The following is a 17,976-nucleotide window of genomic DNA, read 5'->3' as shown; positions in this document are numbered from 1 at the left end:
AGTGCCTCTACAGCAGTTTTGTCCGACTTTTTCCACTGCTCCATTGGCACATTACTCTTTTCATTGATCATTGAAGTACTAAACCTTGTCAGGTCAAAATCAATTTATAACTCATGAAAAAATTATGCATATTACTGGCTATAATCAAGAGTAAATAATAAAAGAGAGAGCGTCTTACTCCATCAAAAACGACAGCTCCAAGTCTTTCTGGATATTATAGTAAATTCATGCTTATGATAGCTATAAGTGCTGATTGAGTGAGTTAACACTTTTAGGATGTGGTGACTTTGAGCCCTTTGAAAGTTAGTGCATGCAAACCAAAGCATATTAACACCTTTACTGTAAATTCAAGGGAAGCCTGATATTATTTACTCTTACTATGATGCCCCATAGATTATTAAGTGATTAAGAAGTGGTGATCAAGCTAACGAGAATTTATGACAATGTGTGTTAAATTGTCAAGCAGCATAATCAAGGCTTTTTTCAGACAAAGTCAAGCAATCAAGATACATTTTTATTGATCAAACCGGTCACAGATGGTTCTACAGTGCTATTGGTAGTGACTATTTGAAATGGCAAAAATCACTGAACAGCAAGGCACTTACTAAGAGGTTATTCTTTCCTGCTTAAAAATAAAGCAACCAACAAAAGAATCTGTTCTTCTCACCCACCTACAACTTAGCGTGTTTTTTCCCCTCCCTTTTCCAGCTCCTGGATCCTCCCCTACAATTATTATGTGTCCACACACATGCTGCTCTGGTTATGTTTCACATTGTAATTTGTAAGGAATGTATTGACACTCTATGAATACCTGTAGGAGTGTAACAGTGTGTTTGCTTATAGCTGTAACCTTATCAGGCACTCCTACTGTACTACTATTATGGGTTAGCTTGTACCCAAGGTGCATATATGTATAGTAGTTTGTACAGTAGTACAATGTAAACAGGATGCATGCCTGTGGTCACTTTGATACAATCTGGACAGGATGTATTAAAAAAATTTGATACAATCTGGACAGGATGTATTAAAAAAACTTTTTTGTGTGTGGTTAATGTATGTGTGTGGCTGTATGCTTTTATATTAGAGGTGTAAGGCCTGTAGTTTAATGTATACCCTGTGCATGATTTTACATACGTACTCATAAGGTAGCTAGAGATAGTTGATAGCTACAATCCTTTAAATATTTGCATGACAGTACGTAAGGCAAGGACAATATAGATAGGGCTGAGGATATGCCGGCATACGTATACTAAAATGATCATTATTATTATTATCAAGTCTACCAGTTGGGTACTGGAGGGTTTATACAGAAGGCAGAGCCTCTACAAGGTGCTTACCACTAGCCTAGGGAAAAGTTGTTGAGTTTAGTATCCTAAAGTAAAGCGGGACAAATGCATCTTCCTGTAGTGTGAATCATAAAATGGTCCCTAGGTACATACGTATATGATTGATATTACAACTTGTTTACAGGGTGGAGTGAAACATGTATTCAAATAAGCTTTTGATATAATATGCATGCCAAGCTCCTGATGGCTTTAATCAATGAGCAGTAGGATTGTAATCATGTTATTTGAGATTTTCACCAATCAAGCTCTAACAGTGCCAAAAAAATCAATGCTAATGTGTACTTTAGTTGTAATTGAAGTGTGAAATTTCAACTCCCGGACTACCATTCTTAAAGAACAAGTTACATGGCTAGATAACAAGAAAGTTGGTGCCATTAACACATGATAATATATATTATACAGGTGGGATTTGAAATGAAAGAAATAGCTAATGCCATTTAGCTACGTATGAGCACTGATCAGTCACGTACTGACATCATTGGACCATGAACATAGTAGCTGCAGAGCCTATACATGTCAAAATAATGTATCCACTCTAGAAGTTTACCATGGATGATGTAGCCAAGCATAGTTTTTGTCATAAATGCAAATGACACATGTAGCTAGCTCTAGCTAAATGCTTCCCCGGCATAGCTAGTAGCTATGAGGCATAGCGAATAATACACATCTTGCAACACCGGAGAGCAAATGTGTTGATATGACTCAGTACACAGTGTGAAGTTATATATCCACCTATAGCTATTAACTGCGTATATTATATGTATAGCTAGGAGACTTTTGCCTTTGTAGCTCTTGTACTGTATCTAGCTATCATTCATGACTTCATAGTTTTATAATAGCTAGCCAGCGTTATTATAACTCCAAACTATAATAGATTAGTCTGACAACTGAGTATATAATAGGATGGAGCTGGGAGCTACAACAAGGATTCCTAAATAGTGCCTAACATCTTTCGGTGAAAACTCTGACCTTTGTGGGCGGCGAATTAAGCGGGCCATAAAAGAGTTTTTATGGGCGGTGCAGATTCTCAGGTTGGTACCTCAACTCTCTTAAGCGGCTGGTGAATCGGACGCAGAGTGAAATAAAGAATCGCTTATATCCCAGTTGAAACAGGTAATACTGTTATGTAGTTAAAAGTATGTGGTAGCTTGCAGGAGCCAAAAAGACTTCCGTTCGAAGTATAGGTGTGCAAGGGCAGGGTATTCAGCTTTTGAGTATACTGCTAGCATGATATCGCTCTGCGTTGCCTAGATTTCAGCTGCTGCGCAGATTAGCCATGAGCCTTCCAGGTTGAGCTGAGCTAGCCTACGTATTAGAGCAACTACTGCCAAGATAACTGGCAGGTTGCTCAACCAAACGAAGAGTTTCGAGGTAGAATCAAAGGGGCTGCAGAACTATGATGTTAGCTATATTATGGGGCTAGCTGCTGCACATTAAAATGGCACGGATTGCATCGTTTTGCATGATTGTAGAGGAAAGTAGTTTACTGCTGGCAGCGTGGTTAGAATGGCTTGCAATTGATACTCTTGCTCGAGAGTTCGAGCATTAAGTTGTATCGTGCTATACGTACGGCATATATAGCTAGTTGTGAAAGTTACACCGAGGAACTTTTTGTAGTATTGGCAGCAGAGAAGCTTTGCATGCTCGATTCGATGTATCAGTTCTCTGACAAATTCTTTTGCCAGCCACTAATTCCTTATATAGAGGACGGTAATTGCATGGGATGCGCCTGTTATGCTAACAGGTCAGGGCAGCTAGCTACAAGCAACCAGTAATGGTGATTTATGGCAGCAGAAATGAGTACAAGAGTTCATTTGTTTTTGCTATAAACTATGAAAAAACCACAAATTAATTTACTCATAATGGTTTCAATTATCATTTAGCGGATGGTGTAAAACATTAACTGTGGACTATGGACTGGACCATGGACTGAGTATAAAAGATTCCATTCACACCCATTTACATACTTACCCTAGACCAGACCCTATTTTTGGGACGCTTATAAGTGACTAGAAGTGGGTCAGCGGCACCAGACTAGTCAACAACTTTCATTTTCACTGAACTACAATAGCGATGCTTTGAAAGATACCCACTTCAGACTTGCCATACTAACAGTTGATTTCTTTACACATTGTAATTGAGCTTATATACTTGTAGATTGAGCTGACCAGTTTAAACAAATGCACTCAAGAGCATACAAAAAAACCATGAGGGGATAATGTTTTATTAAACTTTAAAACATTGCTCACACACCATTCAATAATAGTATACGGTTGATTCCAGTAGCTACTGTGTATTGCTATAGACAAGTGTATAAAGTACAGCGACCAGGTGTGTGCCCACAGCCAGCCTTCGTGTACTCGTGCCAGACAAATTCAGTCATTCTGTACCAAGACTGGCTATGTGGCATTTATGGGCTCCAAGCTAGCCAATGTAATGTTCAGGCCATTTCCAATCCACAGAATTAGCTGTAGCATTTTGGTGTATTGAAATATGGCAGAAGATTTGTCTCTCAGTCCAGTTCCTAACTTGGCTATCCCTTAGCTACACCATACAGTGGGATTTGGCACAAGTTTCAGCTTTCATCAGTATACTTTTTCACTAGCTATCCAGTCCACAGTCAAAAGTGGAGGTGGCAATGTAATGAACCACAGAGAAGCTGGACAACTGTCCTATATGGAGCTGATTGGTTTGACTCCTGCGTATATACTGCAAGACTTGTGTAGCAGTGTTTTCTCATATCATTTCTCAGGAATTATAATGATATTCACCACAATGTTGTGGCATTGTTGAGGATTCCAGGACTGTGAATATAATTGCCTATAGCATTCCAACTGCACAAGTCCTGAGTCAGTACTTACTCACTAGACACTTGGGAGGATCTGGCCAGGGGGGGTAGGACATGATGTCACAATGCATATAGTTTTGCGTAATTTAATTGAATTCCAATGATAATTACATGATGAAAAACTAACATACCAGCTACTTGCATCATTGTAGATGCCAAACTCAATTGTATTTACTATTAACGAGTAAGAATACAGCGAACAATAACGCAGGTATCTGAAATTACGATAAACATTTATTCTAAATAATGCGCTATTGCAAAATTCACCGTCACATCGTTGGGGCTCACTGGGACTCAGTAGATAAAATGATTTCTACACTAGTAGCTAAAGTCTAAGTTCCTATTCAAAATGTAGCTGATAATGGAGCCCTCTTATGAGCCAAAGAATTTCTAGCTAACTTTTTACCCTCTTCCCTTAAAGTTGTCCAGTCTGCTTGAATTCTGTATGCATGTATATCTCCAACAGCCTTTCCAGATATTGAGGTGACTGGAGATGTTTCAGTATGTGATACTGTGTTGTTGCAGTGTATCCACATTCTAGAGCTCATGGTAGATTTTGAAGGGGGGGACCAAGAGTTGTTTCTTATGTTTCATGAAGTTTATGGAATAAGCCTTGCTTAACTGGCTAGCTACACCTTTTTTTTTTTTTTTTTTGCTTGAGCTACCTTCATCAAAAAAAAACAAGAAAAAAAACAATCACTTCAGGAAATACTTATTTGACCATCTAATTTTTTAATCACCTTTATACACTTTAATGGTCTCAACCATCATATAACTGCTGTAGCTTTTGTAATTGCTATAAAGGACTCTCAAATCGTGCTGTAATGGTATGTGTAGTACATATAATCCAGCACAGAAAAAAAATTGCTGAGGAGTAAGTATTATACTACAAAGTTCCTATATAATTATGTAACTGCTCAGTCTAGCCATGGAGATAGTGATCTTGCTACATCTATGTAAATCCTATATAAAATGTCATCAATTTTATCTGTTACTTATACTCCATGCAGATCTGCTTCATAGACTTGAAGAAGACATAAATATATTTTATCAGTGAATGTACCTTAATTGTGTCCAAAAGGTCAGTTTTATAAGAACAGGTTGCGTAGGTCTAGAGAGACATTTTTAATTAACACTTCGGGTTGATGTTGATTTCACAACTTTTTAACCCAGGTTTTTGAAGGCCACACCCTTTTTATACTGATTGGCTGTTTTTGCATGGGTTGTGTTTACTATAGAGCAATACAGCAATAATGTGTTGATCAATCCATCTAAAAATTCCATCCCAAATGTACATTTTGGTTTTCACACATTTATGTAATGTTGTTGTATTGAACTATGAATGTGTTTAATGAATTACATCATGTAATAGTGTGAAACATTAATGGATTAACAGGAAGCTCCTGAGGTGATTGGACTTCAGTTAGCCTGTTTTGAAATTCCCCACCATTGTAGGGAAAGCCATTAAGAAGAAACCATATAGAAACAAGCAGCCATACAAAGTTGTGGTTGAAGCCTTATTGACCTCACTACTTATAGCAACACTCATGCCCTTTCCAAGTATCCCATCCATATATACCCATTAGGAAAGTTACAAACAGTGCACCTTGATGTTTAAAGGTGGCTTGCATAGTAAGGAAAAGGAAATGAAATACAGAAATGTAAATGAAGGAAAAGCATTTTAATAAGATTATGGGAAGCAGACCATTTGTAGGTGTCACTTAATAAAATGATGAAGTAAGTCAAGGTTGATGTCAGGGAGTTTTAACTTTTATACCTGTACAAAAACTGTACAGTACATTGGAAGGTGACTAGGTGAATGCATAGTGTTGTAGGGGCAAGTCTTGTTTAGATAGGTATTGTAATTTGGTCTATTTGCTTGCTTGCATAGATAAATCAAGAATTGAACAGTTGTTAACACTCTCATGCAGTGCCAAATTTTTAGAGGCTCCTATGTATTGCTTCTGAACTGCGATCACCTATAAACAATTCTATAAAATTATATATCAAAATACTCGCTATAGAACAAGGAATCCAATTATCAAGTTGTTGGCAACAGCAAAGCCGACATGTAACTTTTAAAGTGTAAAAATTGGCCTGAGCAAAACCACACGTAAAATTTCACAACTTATCAGAGTACTACTGTTTACAATAACATGGTAAACATCGCTAACCTGTTGACAGTTAAAGTGATTATCTCCAAGTCTGATTTTCAAGCATTTGAGGGAGTGCATATGCACATATGCACAAGGCCACTGATTCGAGATGTACAAAAGTAGCAACATCCCACTCTAATCTATATAATCTGTTTCCTTACTGTTTCTCTTTGTTAGTATAGTGCCAATATCCCTGTTCCAATTTTCCCATTCGTTTAAGGGTGTGACCATTGCAGGATAAGAGCAGGGACTACTATAATGTTCTACAGAATCTACAGAGTGCTTAGAAAGTGATACTATAGGTGTTTATAATTGATTCTGTCATATTGTGGAGGCGAGTGGGTTAAATCATTCAAAGATCATATGTTCATAGATTATTAATCCTATGATTGTGTTGGATTTATAAGCCTGATAAGCACTAAAGTGGGTTTTGGTTATAATGTTTGGTCTACACTCTGATAGACGTCATCCCTATAAGGAGTGATATAGAGTCAAGCATCCATCACAGCTATTTTTGTATGGTGGGGCTCACCAAGGCTCATTTCAAGCACCACAATGGAAACAGTGTGGCAGTTTGGGGCTGGGGCAAAGTATGAATGTTGTAGTGTGGCTGAATAGTTTCAGTGGGGTTTTTAGGGGTGCAGTTGCTAAAAGCAATAGGACTTTGTTTATATTAACAACTAAATTTTTAATCCAATAGTGCATATGTATACGTACTACAACAATATGGGGGACACTGGTCTTCCTCTCCTATGACATGCTGTGTAAAACACCGTGGGTATGTACAATGTGTGACCAGATTTGTGAAAAGTTATTTTACATACTAGCATAATGTTAACAGATGTGACTCCTTGTGTTGATAAATACTGTAGTTTCACTCATAGAAACTTTCAATGCAATGATAAAAAAAATGTTATGAAACACATCTAAGTTTCAAACCTTGCATGTGAAAAAGGTATCTTTCACAGATCTGCTTACATATAATAATACTACATGTTAACATTTAACTTATAAATATTAGGGAACACACAATGTCAGCGGACAACCGTATGAGTGAAAGTACCAAGCCACTTACTGACATCCTTTCTGCTCAGAGCCCAACTGCAGAAGATGTTAATGGCTCACATGTTTATGCAAATAATCCACATGCCATAAATGCAGCTGAGACTCTCAATGGAGAACTGGACTTTGGTGAACCAGTACCTGAACACTTGGCTTTGGAAATGGCTAATTTCAATAAGGGCGGTAGCATTGAACCAGATGTATCATCACCCAAACCAGAGACAGCTTTCAGTAAGGTAAGAACATTAGTATAGAAATATTATTATTATTGTAAGTGGTTTGAATATATATTAATGCATGCATTATAACTATTACTGCCTTATTTATAATGATCAATTACAGTAATTTTCCAAGTTGGATTGGCATTGGAATAGTTCATAAACATTGCATCAATTTTGTTTACATCAAAAACAAACATTTGTGACCAGATCTGCAAAAACCTGGCATAACAGCGCACTTTTCAAATTCAATATTTATAATCCATTTAGTCAAGTGTATACTCTGGCCAAGTTTCAGTCTTTTATGCCAACAACTTTTGGAGTTACAGCCTTCAAAGTAACAACAACAGAAAGATCAATTTGTACAACAAGTATTGGGAAAATAAATAACAGGTGCTTTGGCTGTAACTTACAAACACAGTTCAGTACAGAGTTGCAACTTGTACCATCGCATTTGCCACGAATAAGGGAGTCCATTACTGTGTAATGTTTCCTTCTATCACCTTTCTGTACCACATACAGAGATGAAATCATTGAAGAAAGATTGATCACATACGATTGCTTTTACATGACGTAAACAAACACCCATAATTCACGTCTACTGCAACAAAGCAAAAATTTTCAAACTTTCCCTGAGTAGGCAAATAAGACGATATCCAGGTTTTTTTCATTAGACTATTTCTTCACACAGAACAAAGTGTTTCAAAATTTTACAATTTTTAACTCTCTAACCATCAGGTTTTCCGGCACAGCATACCATGGGCCAACCTGTATGGATATTCACTTAGTAACTATATATTAAAATGCTTCCAATGGACTAAGGAACTCGATCGAGGTGTTTTTGTTTACACAGCGTTAACTACAAGATTGTTATTAAACAATAAAACCACAAAACGGTAAAATCAGCTGTAAACACGATCCTATCTCTATCAAACTAGCTGAGGGTGTATAATACTACTTCTAATACTGTTCTAAGGTGTTAACTCATGGATTGATTCCACATCAGGTCTAGTTTCTTCGAGTTTTCCACTGTAACGCCCAATGCACATGCGTAAAGAAATGCATGGTCACCATGTCTTGAAAAAGTAGCTTGTACTTATCCTCATTGTTACAGATTGTCTTCTTTCATTCTTAATTCTTAATGTTAATCACGATTAACAACTCAAACAACTAACAAACTAGTCTGATGAGACATTTTCCGTAACTTTCACACAATAATCCGCGAGGGATCTGTTTACTTCAGTAACCGGGACCCTGTGGCCATGAGGATTTCAGGATAAGCACACTGCATTATTAAGTGTGCAAACAAACTGTGGCGAAGTCAAAATTGTACTCAGCATGCAAGTTATTAGATCGATGCACCATATGACAGTTATGATGGCTAGAGGATTAAATTACACAAATATTTTACCCATTGCTACCAGTGGCTTACATGTATACTGAAACCCATTGCTGCCAATGGCTTATACTGAAAATTTAGGCTTGCACCATTATGCCAGGTTTTTGCAGATCCAATCACATTTGTGCAGCATTCAGTTAGTGATGTTCAATGGATTATGCCGTGTACGTAGTAGTGAACTACATCAGATTGTTTTTACTGTCTATCTATTGAGTGAATTATCAACAGTAATTTTCAACTTGTGTAATTGTTTTCACAGTCTGTCAGGGAGGATGATGAGAGTACCGTAGACCAGTGGATAGCACATCTAGCAGTTCTGGAAAAAAAACGTCAAGCAAAACCTAAATATCGTACGGATGATCCCCGGTTTGACCCGACCGATCTTGTGCCAGTCATTGATCGAGTGGACAATTATGACAAACACTACAATGCTGTTCACAATGCAGTCATCACAAATAATGTACGCTTGCTGTACAAACTACGTGATGCTGGAGCAGGTTAGTTGATACAGTCATATTTGTATTTCTTGTTTACCTGAAATATGTGACCGTCTCAACAAAAATCCTCATAGTTAGCACTTTATATAAACAAGCTAAAAGGGTAAAATTGTGTGTGTTATAAAGAAATATATATAGTTTTAGTTTTGTCCAAGCTATTACTTAGAGAAACAAGTCTCAAATATACATCATCTATTCCAAATTCTAACTGATTCATGCACAACTGTTTGGTGTTTTTAAAAACAATTATTATTCAGTCATGTCTTTGTCTGCTGCCCTATGTAATTGAACTATTTAGGCCAAAATGTGTCATCTTTATACGTAAATCACATGATCTAGGGCTCTTTTAATTATGTATGCATATTTTATATTATTTTTAGATCTTAATTGTCGCACTAGTGACCAGGCTGAAAATCCTCCTTTGGTGCTAGCTGTGTTTAGATTTTCTGATGATGTGACTGAAGAGTCGCGTAGACTTACTGATCGTTTCAGCTTTACATCAGTTCCATTACAAAAACAAGTAGCCAGCACCACCTTTCACGCTTTGCTACAGTGCCAATCAGTACGGGAGAAGGTCAATGCAAGTAATCGTGCAGGAATTACTGCCTTGCATGCTGCCTGTAGGAGAGGAAACACAGCTATGGTTGATACCCTACTAAAAGTTGAAGGCATTGAAATTGACAAGCAAGACAAACATGGTAACACACCACTACATGCAGCCTGTGCCAATGGTAACCTGACCACTGTTGCCACTCTCATCAAATATGGTGCAAACTACCAGTTGACAAATAAGCTTGAAATGCACCCATTCCATGTTGCTGTGACTGTGGGTAAACTGGATGTGGTAGCAATGATTCGAAATGACAGCAGTGTTTCTAATTTCAAGGAGGATTTGTTGCATTCCACGGAGGAAGATGGAAACACAATGTTTCTGCTGGCTGTCAGAGGTGGTCATGATAGAGTAGTTGAGTTTCTCTTGCAAAATGGGGCTCAGCTTAGCGACCAAAATACCAACAAATCTAATGCCTTTCATCTGGCTGCAGCAGTCAATAGCTGCAGCATCATGGAGAAGCTATATGCCCATGATCCTGGCATGTCCCTTGATCTCATTGAAGCTAAGGATACCTTTTTGTTGACCCCACTTCATTATGCTGCCAAAAGAAACCAAAAAGATGTTGTGAGCTTTTTGATTGAAAAGTGAGTTTACTTGTGCTCATGTCTCTAGTATACATGTCTGCCATCGGCAGTTACAGTATGGCGGCACTACCATCTCATAGTTATATCTCATTGATGTTAACATCATTGCAGCCCTTTTCTTGACCACTGCCTTTTATTTTGTAACATCTTCATCTAGGCTAAAAACAGACTTTCTTACTTTCAGTCTGGGTGTATTGCTTAGGTATCACATCATTTTGTTGTTGCAAACCTACTGAATACAAAGGGAGCAATTCTTTATGCAATGTTACAGTTAATAATTTGTTTTGTGCTGCATATGTGTGCTTCCCTAAATTGAAGGGCCTTGACTTGACTATAACCTTTAAAAAATCAGGAGCTACATAGGCTTTTGTTATGAGGCAATAGCACTGTGCATTTCCTTGATGTAACATTCTTACTAAATGTTTAATTTCAATTGTGGGTTTAGTTACGCAAATCATATATGGCTTGATTGAAAATTTAATGAGGAATTGAACAGAACTTGTTGTAAGTTGATAGGAGCAACCACCATCAAGTTATGGATCATTTGAACAGTATATAAATGGTTTCAGGGATTGCACCACTGGTCCGGTTGATCAGGTTTCAGCCTGACCACTTTTTGTAAAGATTGCGATACTCTAATAGAACAGTCAGATGTTTTAATAGTGCACAGTGACTTTTAAATGGTAACCCGACCACATTGTTGCTCCAGCTTTGAAGAGTTTGTGTGTTTCTTTACCATAGCAAGTTTTTACCTCGCTTTTTGATTATTGGGTAATACCCAAGGTTTCATTTTATAATCCTTATTACATCACAAGCACATAGAATGACATAAATTGCACAGCCATTGGAAGTGTGCTTGAAAGTTACAGAGCTTTGTCTAAGGGTTTGATGTTCTTGATTATGTGAGTATGTGTATTCCACTGTATGGTAGCATTGTATAGTAGCAAGAATTTATAATGGAGAGGAAAGTAACTAGACAGTAAATCACTAAAGGTTGTAGTCAAGATGCTTGGTTATTGCAGTAAAACTGATTGCTATAAGTGTGTAAAGTTATCTATTCATATTCATAGAAGTATTAAGTGCTATAAATAATTGTAAAGTATGTACTAAGCTATATGCATATCGGGAGGTATGTGATTTTAAAGATTCAATCCCATAAAACTTGAGAACTCCATAAGGTATGGGTTAAAAATTTTACCACGAATGCAGCCAATCGTAGTATCTATCTTGCTGTAGTCCACAGCAAGGATATTACCATGCAACGTTTTGTTTAGGGTCTTTGCTGTTTGCTCTTAACTCCTGTGTTCTCTGTCTTACATAATTCTCTTCCTGACATCTGTCCTGATTAGAGCTAGCCTGATACGTTTAACTACACAAAACACTATATGAAATGACAGGAAAATTGATTTTGGCTACTTTGTTCAGTGGATAATCTTGTAAGGTTTGTGATAATTTAGTACACGTAGCCTCCACCATTGACAAACCACAATATCTCTAACCAGCATTTCTCGATACTTGAAATTTGGTGACAAGGCTGGTTACCAAGAGATGGTGTCAAGTTATTCATTTTAATTGCCAATACATTGGTGTGTACATGATTATCATTTGATTTCTTTGAAGAAATTTTGTAATTGTTTGTTTCTGTTTTGTAGAAGTAACAAACTAGAAGTTGAAGATGCAGAACTTAATACACCACTTTTAATGGCTGCAGCTGAAGGTAGTAGTGAAGTGATGAGCGTTCTTATCAAGGAAGGTGCTCAGCTAACACGTACTGATGGTAAAGGGAACAACATTGTTCACCTGATGGTGTCCACTGACAATGCTGATGTGATGAAGGTCAGTGGATTTATATGGCACTTCATGTATATACAATATGAACACTCACTGTCATGTTCAAAGTCTTTCTACTCAAGTATGCAGACCTCTATAGCACACAGTACGATAGCAAGAGTTTATATTATATATACTGTGGGGAGTATCCTACTCTCATACACTTCTGTAAAAGTGTGTATTGTGAAGTTATACTTTGTTAGAAAACTCATGCCAAGTATTTTATACTGTAACTACTAGAGCATTTGCTTGTAAAACTTAAAACATTGATAAGCTGCATTATCAACTTTCTTATTCCATTTTGTGGCCTAATCAAGTATAGCTTGGGAAGGACAAAACTACAGTAGAAGTTTTAAAATTTTTACTGCAGTCTATGGTAAGCTAACCAGTGATTGTATAACCATGATTTTGAGCAACCTTTTTTGTCACTGTGTAAATAATGCAAGCACACAACATGAGTGGTGGGCAGGCAATTAGTACAATAAAGCTGAGCAGGTCGTATGGAGTCTCCAGCTTTATTATAGGGCTGCCAAGACTACTTATGTAATCCAATCGATTAAAACAAGCTCTTGCAAATACACCTGGACAATTTGTGATTTAGAAAGACACTATGTTGTAAATAATTGTGACCCGCTGAGTAAAAACTGGCCTTTTTCACAAAATTACTAAAACTGTATTGAAATACACTGGGTAAAAATACGCATGCTACATGAAAAAATTACACACGGTTTAATCGCATTCGTACACACTGAAATTAAGCTCAAATTAATAAAATGTATGCACCACTGGATTCACCTGTTTATGGAAAGTAAGAATTTGTTTCATGTTTGCACAGTAAAGGATATTTGAGTTATGGGCATTTATTTAAAAGCAACGTTCACCACCGTCATTTCTTAGCTGGAATGGGCTTCTTCTTTGTCAACACGGAGGAGTACAGGGAAAGCACTATACCTTGATTGATTTGCCAGTTCATGGTGCACAGATTGAGACAATTTCCATCTTCGTAGCTTGTTTCAATCGTGAGTTATGATCGATTATCTAAGCGCATGTAATTTATTTCCCGTATTATTGCTGTACAAATTGAGTTTATCACTGTTCCAACTGTCAAGCGTTATAACTCCAAGACCATTCATCATCAAAGGCTGAAACTCACTCTTTTGTTACTATAGATTACAGAGATGCAATAAAATGGAATCCGAGGAATGTGCAAAAATGGCTGGTTTTTCACAATTATACAAATACATACAATTGTGGTATATGAAGTGTATGGCTTATGGCTACTGTATATCATTATCGAGAGACACTTTGAATAGTTATGTATTGCTAGTAATTTTGATTTCTGTATGTGTAGAAAGTTTTAGATAGCCATGACTTTGCTCAAAATACACTGATTGATGATGGAAACTGGGCTGGACAGTCTGCCCTTCACAAAGCTTGTAGAAGTGGATATGCTGAGTGAGTGATATATATACAGTATACGCAAGTATCTGGTTTCTTGGCAAATGTGTCCACATAACAGTTTTATTTTACATAATATTATATGGAAGTTTGCATGCACCTTTTCACAAAATAAGTTAACCACAAACCAGCCTAACAATTCTTCCATGGCACCTTGGTTAGGTAGAATCAAGCCCAAAAGTGTGTTGAAAGCAGTAAAAACGCTTCCAAAAATTGTAGCAAAATTTTCATTCCTGCTGTAACAATTTTTTCTATTGTCTGTGTGACTGACTGGCTGACTGACAAGTGTAGCTTGACAAGTGTAGCTTGACAAGTGTAGCTTGATAATGGCTGTGGCTACCAGCTTGATTTTTTTTCAGTTAGATATTCCTTCAGCCTGATAAGTGCTTTTTGGCATACTGCGTACAATGCATGCATCCCATTGTCCTTCTTTGTGTCCCATTCTCTTTGCTAACAGTGCAAGGTGTCAATTCATGGCAGCTAGTGTGTGATGGCTTTCTTTATGTGAGAATTTTCTGGATTCATTGCAGTGGGTCTTCTTGTACTGTTTGTTTGTAACCACTATGCAACGCCAGTAACGGCTAAACTAAACTCATGATGACTTCAGTTTGTTATAGATAGTTGGGGTGTGTGTTCAGACAATACTTTCTTTTAATGTGGTGTGTGCTGGGTCACCAGTCATACTACTTTACAAAACAATTTTTAGTATCATAGATATGTATAAAATGTAGTGAGATACAGTAAGGGAAGTCGCCTATATTTGAAGATATACATACCAGTGGACTTTTAATTCCTAATTCAGTCATGGGTATATGTGACTGGATTTTGGAAAATCACCCTTATGGGTGCATTGTTGATTCAGAGAAAAATGTATTTTAATAATTTAAGGCTTTGTTACTTGCCAGCCTTGGAAGCTACACGTATGGATTTTTCACCAAAGACGTAGCAATTCACAACCTTTAAAAGCACCTGGTGGCCAAGGTAATCCCTGTAGAGTTTCCCACCATTTTAGATAAGTTTATTCACCAGTGTTGCTGTATCACGAGTCCTCAAAAAAGGGTGGAGGATGGGGGTGGCGGGGTGGGCGAGAGATAGAGTACAAAATGGATGAGGATGATAATTGAAGGCACTAGACTACAAAACAGCCTGTCAGAGGCAGAAATGTCACAAAACAGGCATATCACACATTCAGCTCCCTGCTCGTCTGTCCAGAGTGTACGAATCCCCCAAAGCACTTCCCTGTTGTTCACAGACCTGTACAGATACCTGGAATGGTTATCCAAGCCGCCAAAAAACAGCTCACCAAAAGCAGACCCGACAAGTTGAAGGCGAGTTTGATATGGAAATTGTTAGCCTGATAGTGCAGCAACTTCATGCTGGTGTTATCTCACTTTTGGTTCTTACTCCCATATGGTTGATTTTGCTAAATCTGGTCACATATGCTGAAATAGGTCCACTAGTACATCTTTAGGTGCACTACTTTTTGTATCTATGATCCCTAATCAAACTTAAAATTCCTATACTTTTATGCAGCAGCCAAAACTTGTGATACATAGAATATGCCACAAATTTTAATAATCACAAAAGTGCCTTATGTTATTATGTAAGATTGAAGTTAATGTTATCATACAGTACAGTAGTACTGTATATATAAGGAGTTTGATTTTAATAGTTCCTTTGTTATTGGGGGTTGCTTTTATTGCATTGGCGGAAAGGAAGCTATTAGGGGTATTACAGCGACGACGGGGACCAAATATACGTAGTAGGTTTGTGGGGAGTGTTTCAACCATTTGCAGATGGGTTAAAGTTTATTTTGACAAGGGATCATGCAGTTTTGGGCTTTCTTGCCCAAACATATCACCCTAAAACCAGCCTCAAATTTCCTTCATAACAGCTTGGCAGTATTGGTTAGGCATAGCCAAGCCCAAAAATTCCTTCAGAGTGACCCCAAACCCTTCCAACAAGTTGCTATATAATTTTGAAAATTTTCTATTTAACAGAATTTTATTCTGACTAACTAACTAACTAACTGATGCTTTCAGCCAAGCATAACTAGACAATGGATAAAGGCTAAGGGCTTGATTTTTTCACTGTTCGACGTTGCTTTGTCCCGAGATGTGCCTTTTTACCAACTACAGTACGTACAATGCACATATCATGGACTTACCTTTGTCCTCCTTTGTATTCCAGTTCTTTTCGCTGACAACACAAGGTGTTGATTTGCGATAGCGCGATACGGCTTCTGTCTAACCATCCCATGCTTTTGCCCGCATTTTCCGTAGCGACTGGATTCATTGCAGAGAAGTTTCTTGTTCGTTTGTAACGCTGTGTAACGAGTTGTAACGCTGTGTAACGAGCGGAGCATAGCTACAAGCGAAGCATAATGGCCACCTCACTTTTCAGTGCGTAATTGTTTATTGGGACGTGCTTCAGACGCAAAAATTATTTTATGGAATGCCTGGTGCCATTCTTTCTTTTAATGTGGTATGCATGGATTCAGTAGTCATAATTGTGTTATTTAAAAAAGTAAACAAACAAGTAGAAGGAAAAATTAGCTGGATTAGGGATCAAAGAACAAAAAAGCGGGGAAACAAGGGAACAGCTAAAAAGTTGTGAAACAAGGGAGGTTACCTATACCTGCAGATATACTAGTGGACACATCTAATCCCTAATTCAGTCATGGTTACAGACTGAAGAGTAGGGATTAGATGTCCACTAGTATGTTTGCAGGTATAGGCAACCTCCCTTGTTTCACAACTTTTTAGCTGTTCCCTTGTTTCCCCGCTTTTTTGTTCTTTGATCCCTAATCCAGCTTAAAATTCCTAATTTTTCCTTCTACTTGTACGGTATAATCACGAAATCCCAACTTAGAATCTTTATAACACTTGATGGAAATGGATTCCAATTATATATGTTCATCATTTCTGATTCTCACACATACCTGTTATTCCCAAAATTTAACCTCATCCCTACACACAACATGTACTCACCTAACACTTCACTAATAATGGTAGAATAATAGGTTAGTGACTGAACATCCTGTGATTACAAATGTTTTGAACTATGATATTGATAACCACAAAATGCTATCTGTGTGCATGAAAGGGTTCCGTCTACAATACAGTCATCTGTTTTAAATGTGAAAATTATTGATGGAGATTCATTTATGCATATTTTCTATATTAGGAACTGTATTGAGTTGTTGAAGAGAGGAGCAAATCCAAACCTGAAGGACAGCAATGGATGCGTACCACTACATTACGCTGCGGAATCCGGGAATTTGGAAATTGTGAAGCTCCTAGCTGACCATCATGCTAATATTGATGCTATGTAAGCGATATTTAATTTAATAAATGAATTAGCACACTGTGCTTGTCTTAGTTGGTTACATTTAATGATAGATGGAATAGGATGAATGCTCATCATATGTGACTGTCTCTGGGAAAACCAGTCTTATCGCACATTTAAAAGTATCGAGAAACGTCAGGTTTAAATATTCATAGTGTTGTAGCTGGACAGTGGTGGTAGCTACACATACCAATTGTTCACACGTTTCACAACAATTTCTTACCTTCCAGATCATCCACTGAAGAAGTAGTCAACAGCCAAGTTTCCCACCATTTTAGATAGTTTTTAAACAAAGGTTGTCTGTATCAGGCAAGCTCCAGAAGGGGGAGAGGTGGGGGCCCTGGAAGGCGAGCAAGATGGTGTTCAATAATTGAAAAGGAATGTGTTGGGATGGATTAGGCCAAGTTATAGGCCATTCAGGGTTCAGGACTGGCTAAAATGAAAGAAAATTTACAACACAGGTCATTGTCCAACACCACGGAGCTGTACAACCACACACAGTCATCTCCTGATTGGCCAGGGCTCCATCAAGACTCCAGACCACTCGTACGGCTTGCCACTGTGCTTTAAAAAAGCAGCCAGCAAAAGCAGACCACTTTACTCTGGTCAACTGTGAC

General features: G+C 37.6%; 1 protein-coding gene across 1 annotated transcript in view; it reads left to right on the top strand.

The window, feature by feature from the left end:
- Positions 1-2,325: 2,325 nt before the first annotated feature.
- The window catches only part of LOC136246553 (transient receptor potential cation channel subfamily A member 1-like), a 46,442-nt gene continuing 30,791 nt past the window's right edge, over positions 2,326-17,976 (top strand). Inside the window, exons 1-7 of the mRNA XM_066038052.1 lie at positions 2,326-2,459; positions 7,372-7,648; positions 9,289-9,526; positions 9,907-10,723; positions 12,376-12,559; positions 13,905-14,008; positions 17,198-17,341. Coding sequence (XP_065894124.1) covers positions 7,382-7,648; positions 9,289-9,526; positions 9,907-10,723; positions 12,376-12,559; positions 13,905-14,008; positions 17,198-17,341 — 1,754 coding nt within the window. The 5' untranslated portion in view covers positions 2,326-2,459; positions 7,372-7,381. The remainder of the gene's footprint in view (positions 2,460-7,371; positions 7,649-9,288; positions 9,527-9,906; positions 10,724-12,375; positions 12,560-13,904; positions 14,009-17,197; positions 17,342-17,976) is intronic.

The sequence above is a fragment of the Dysidea avara genome, chromosome 2 (genome assembly GCF_963678975.1).
Source record: "Dysidea avara chromosome 2, odDysAvar1.4, whole genome shotgun sequence".
Classification (NCBI taxonomy): Eukaryota; Metazoa; Porifera; class Demospongiae; order Dictyoceratida; family Dysideidae; genus Dysidea; species Dysidea avara.
Note: the sequence above shows the minus strand (reverse complement) of the source record. Positions and strands in the feature narration are given on the sequence as shown.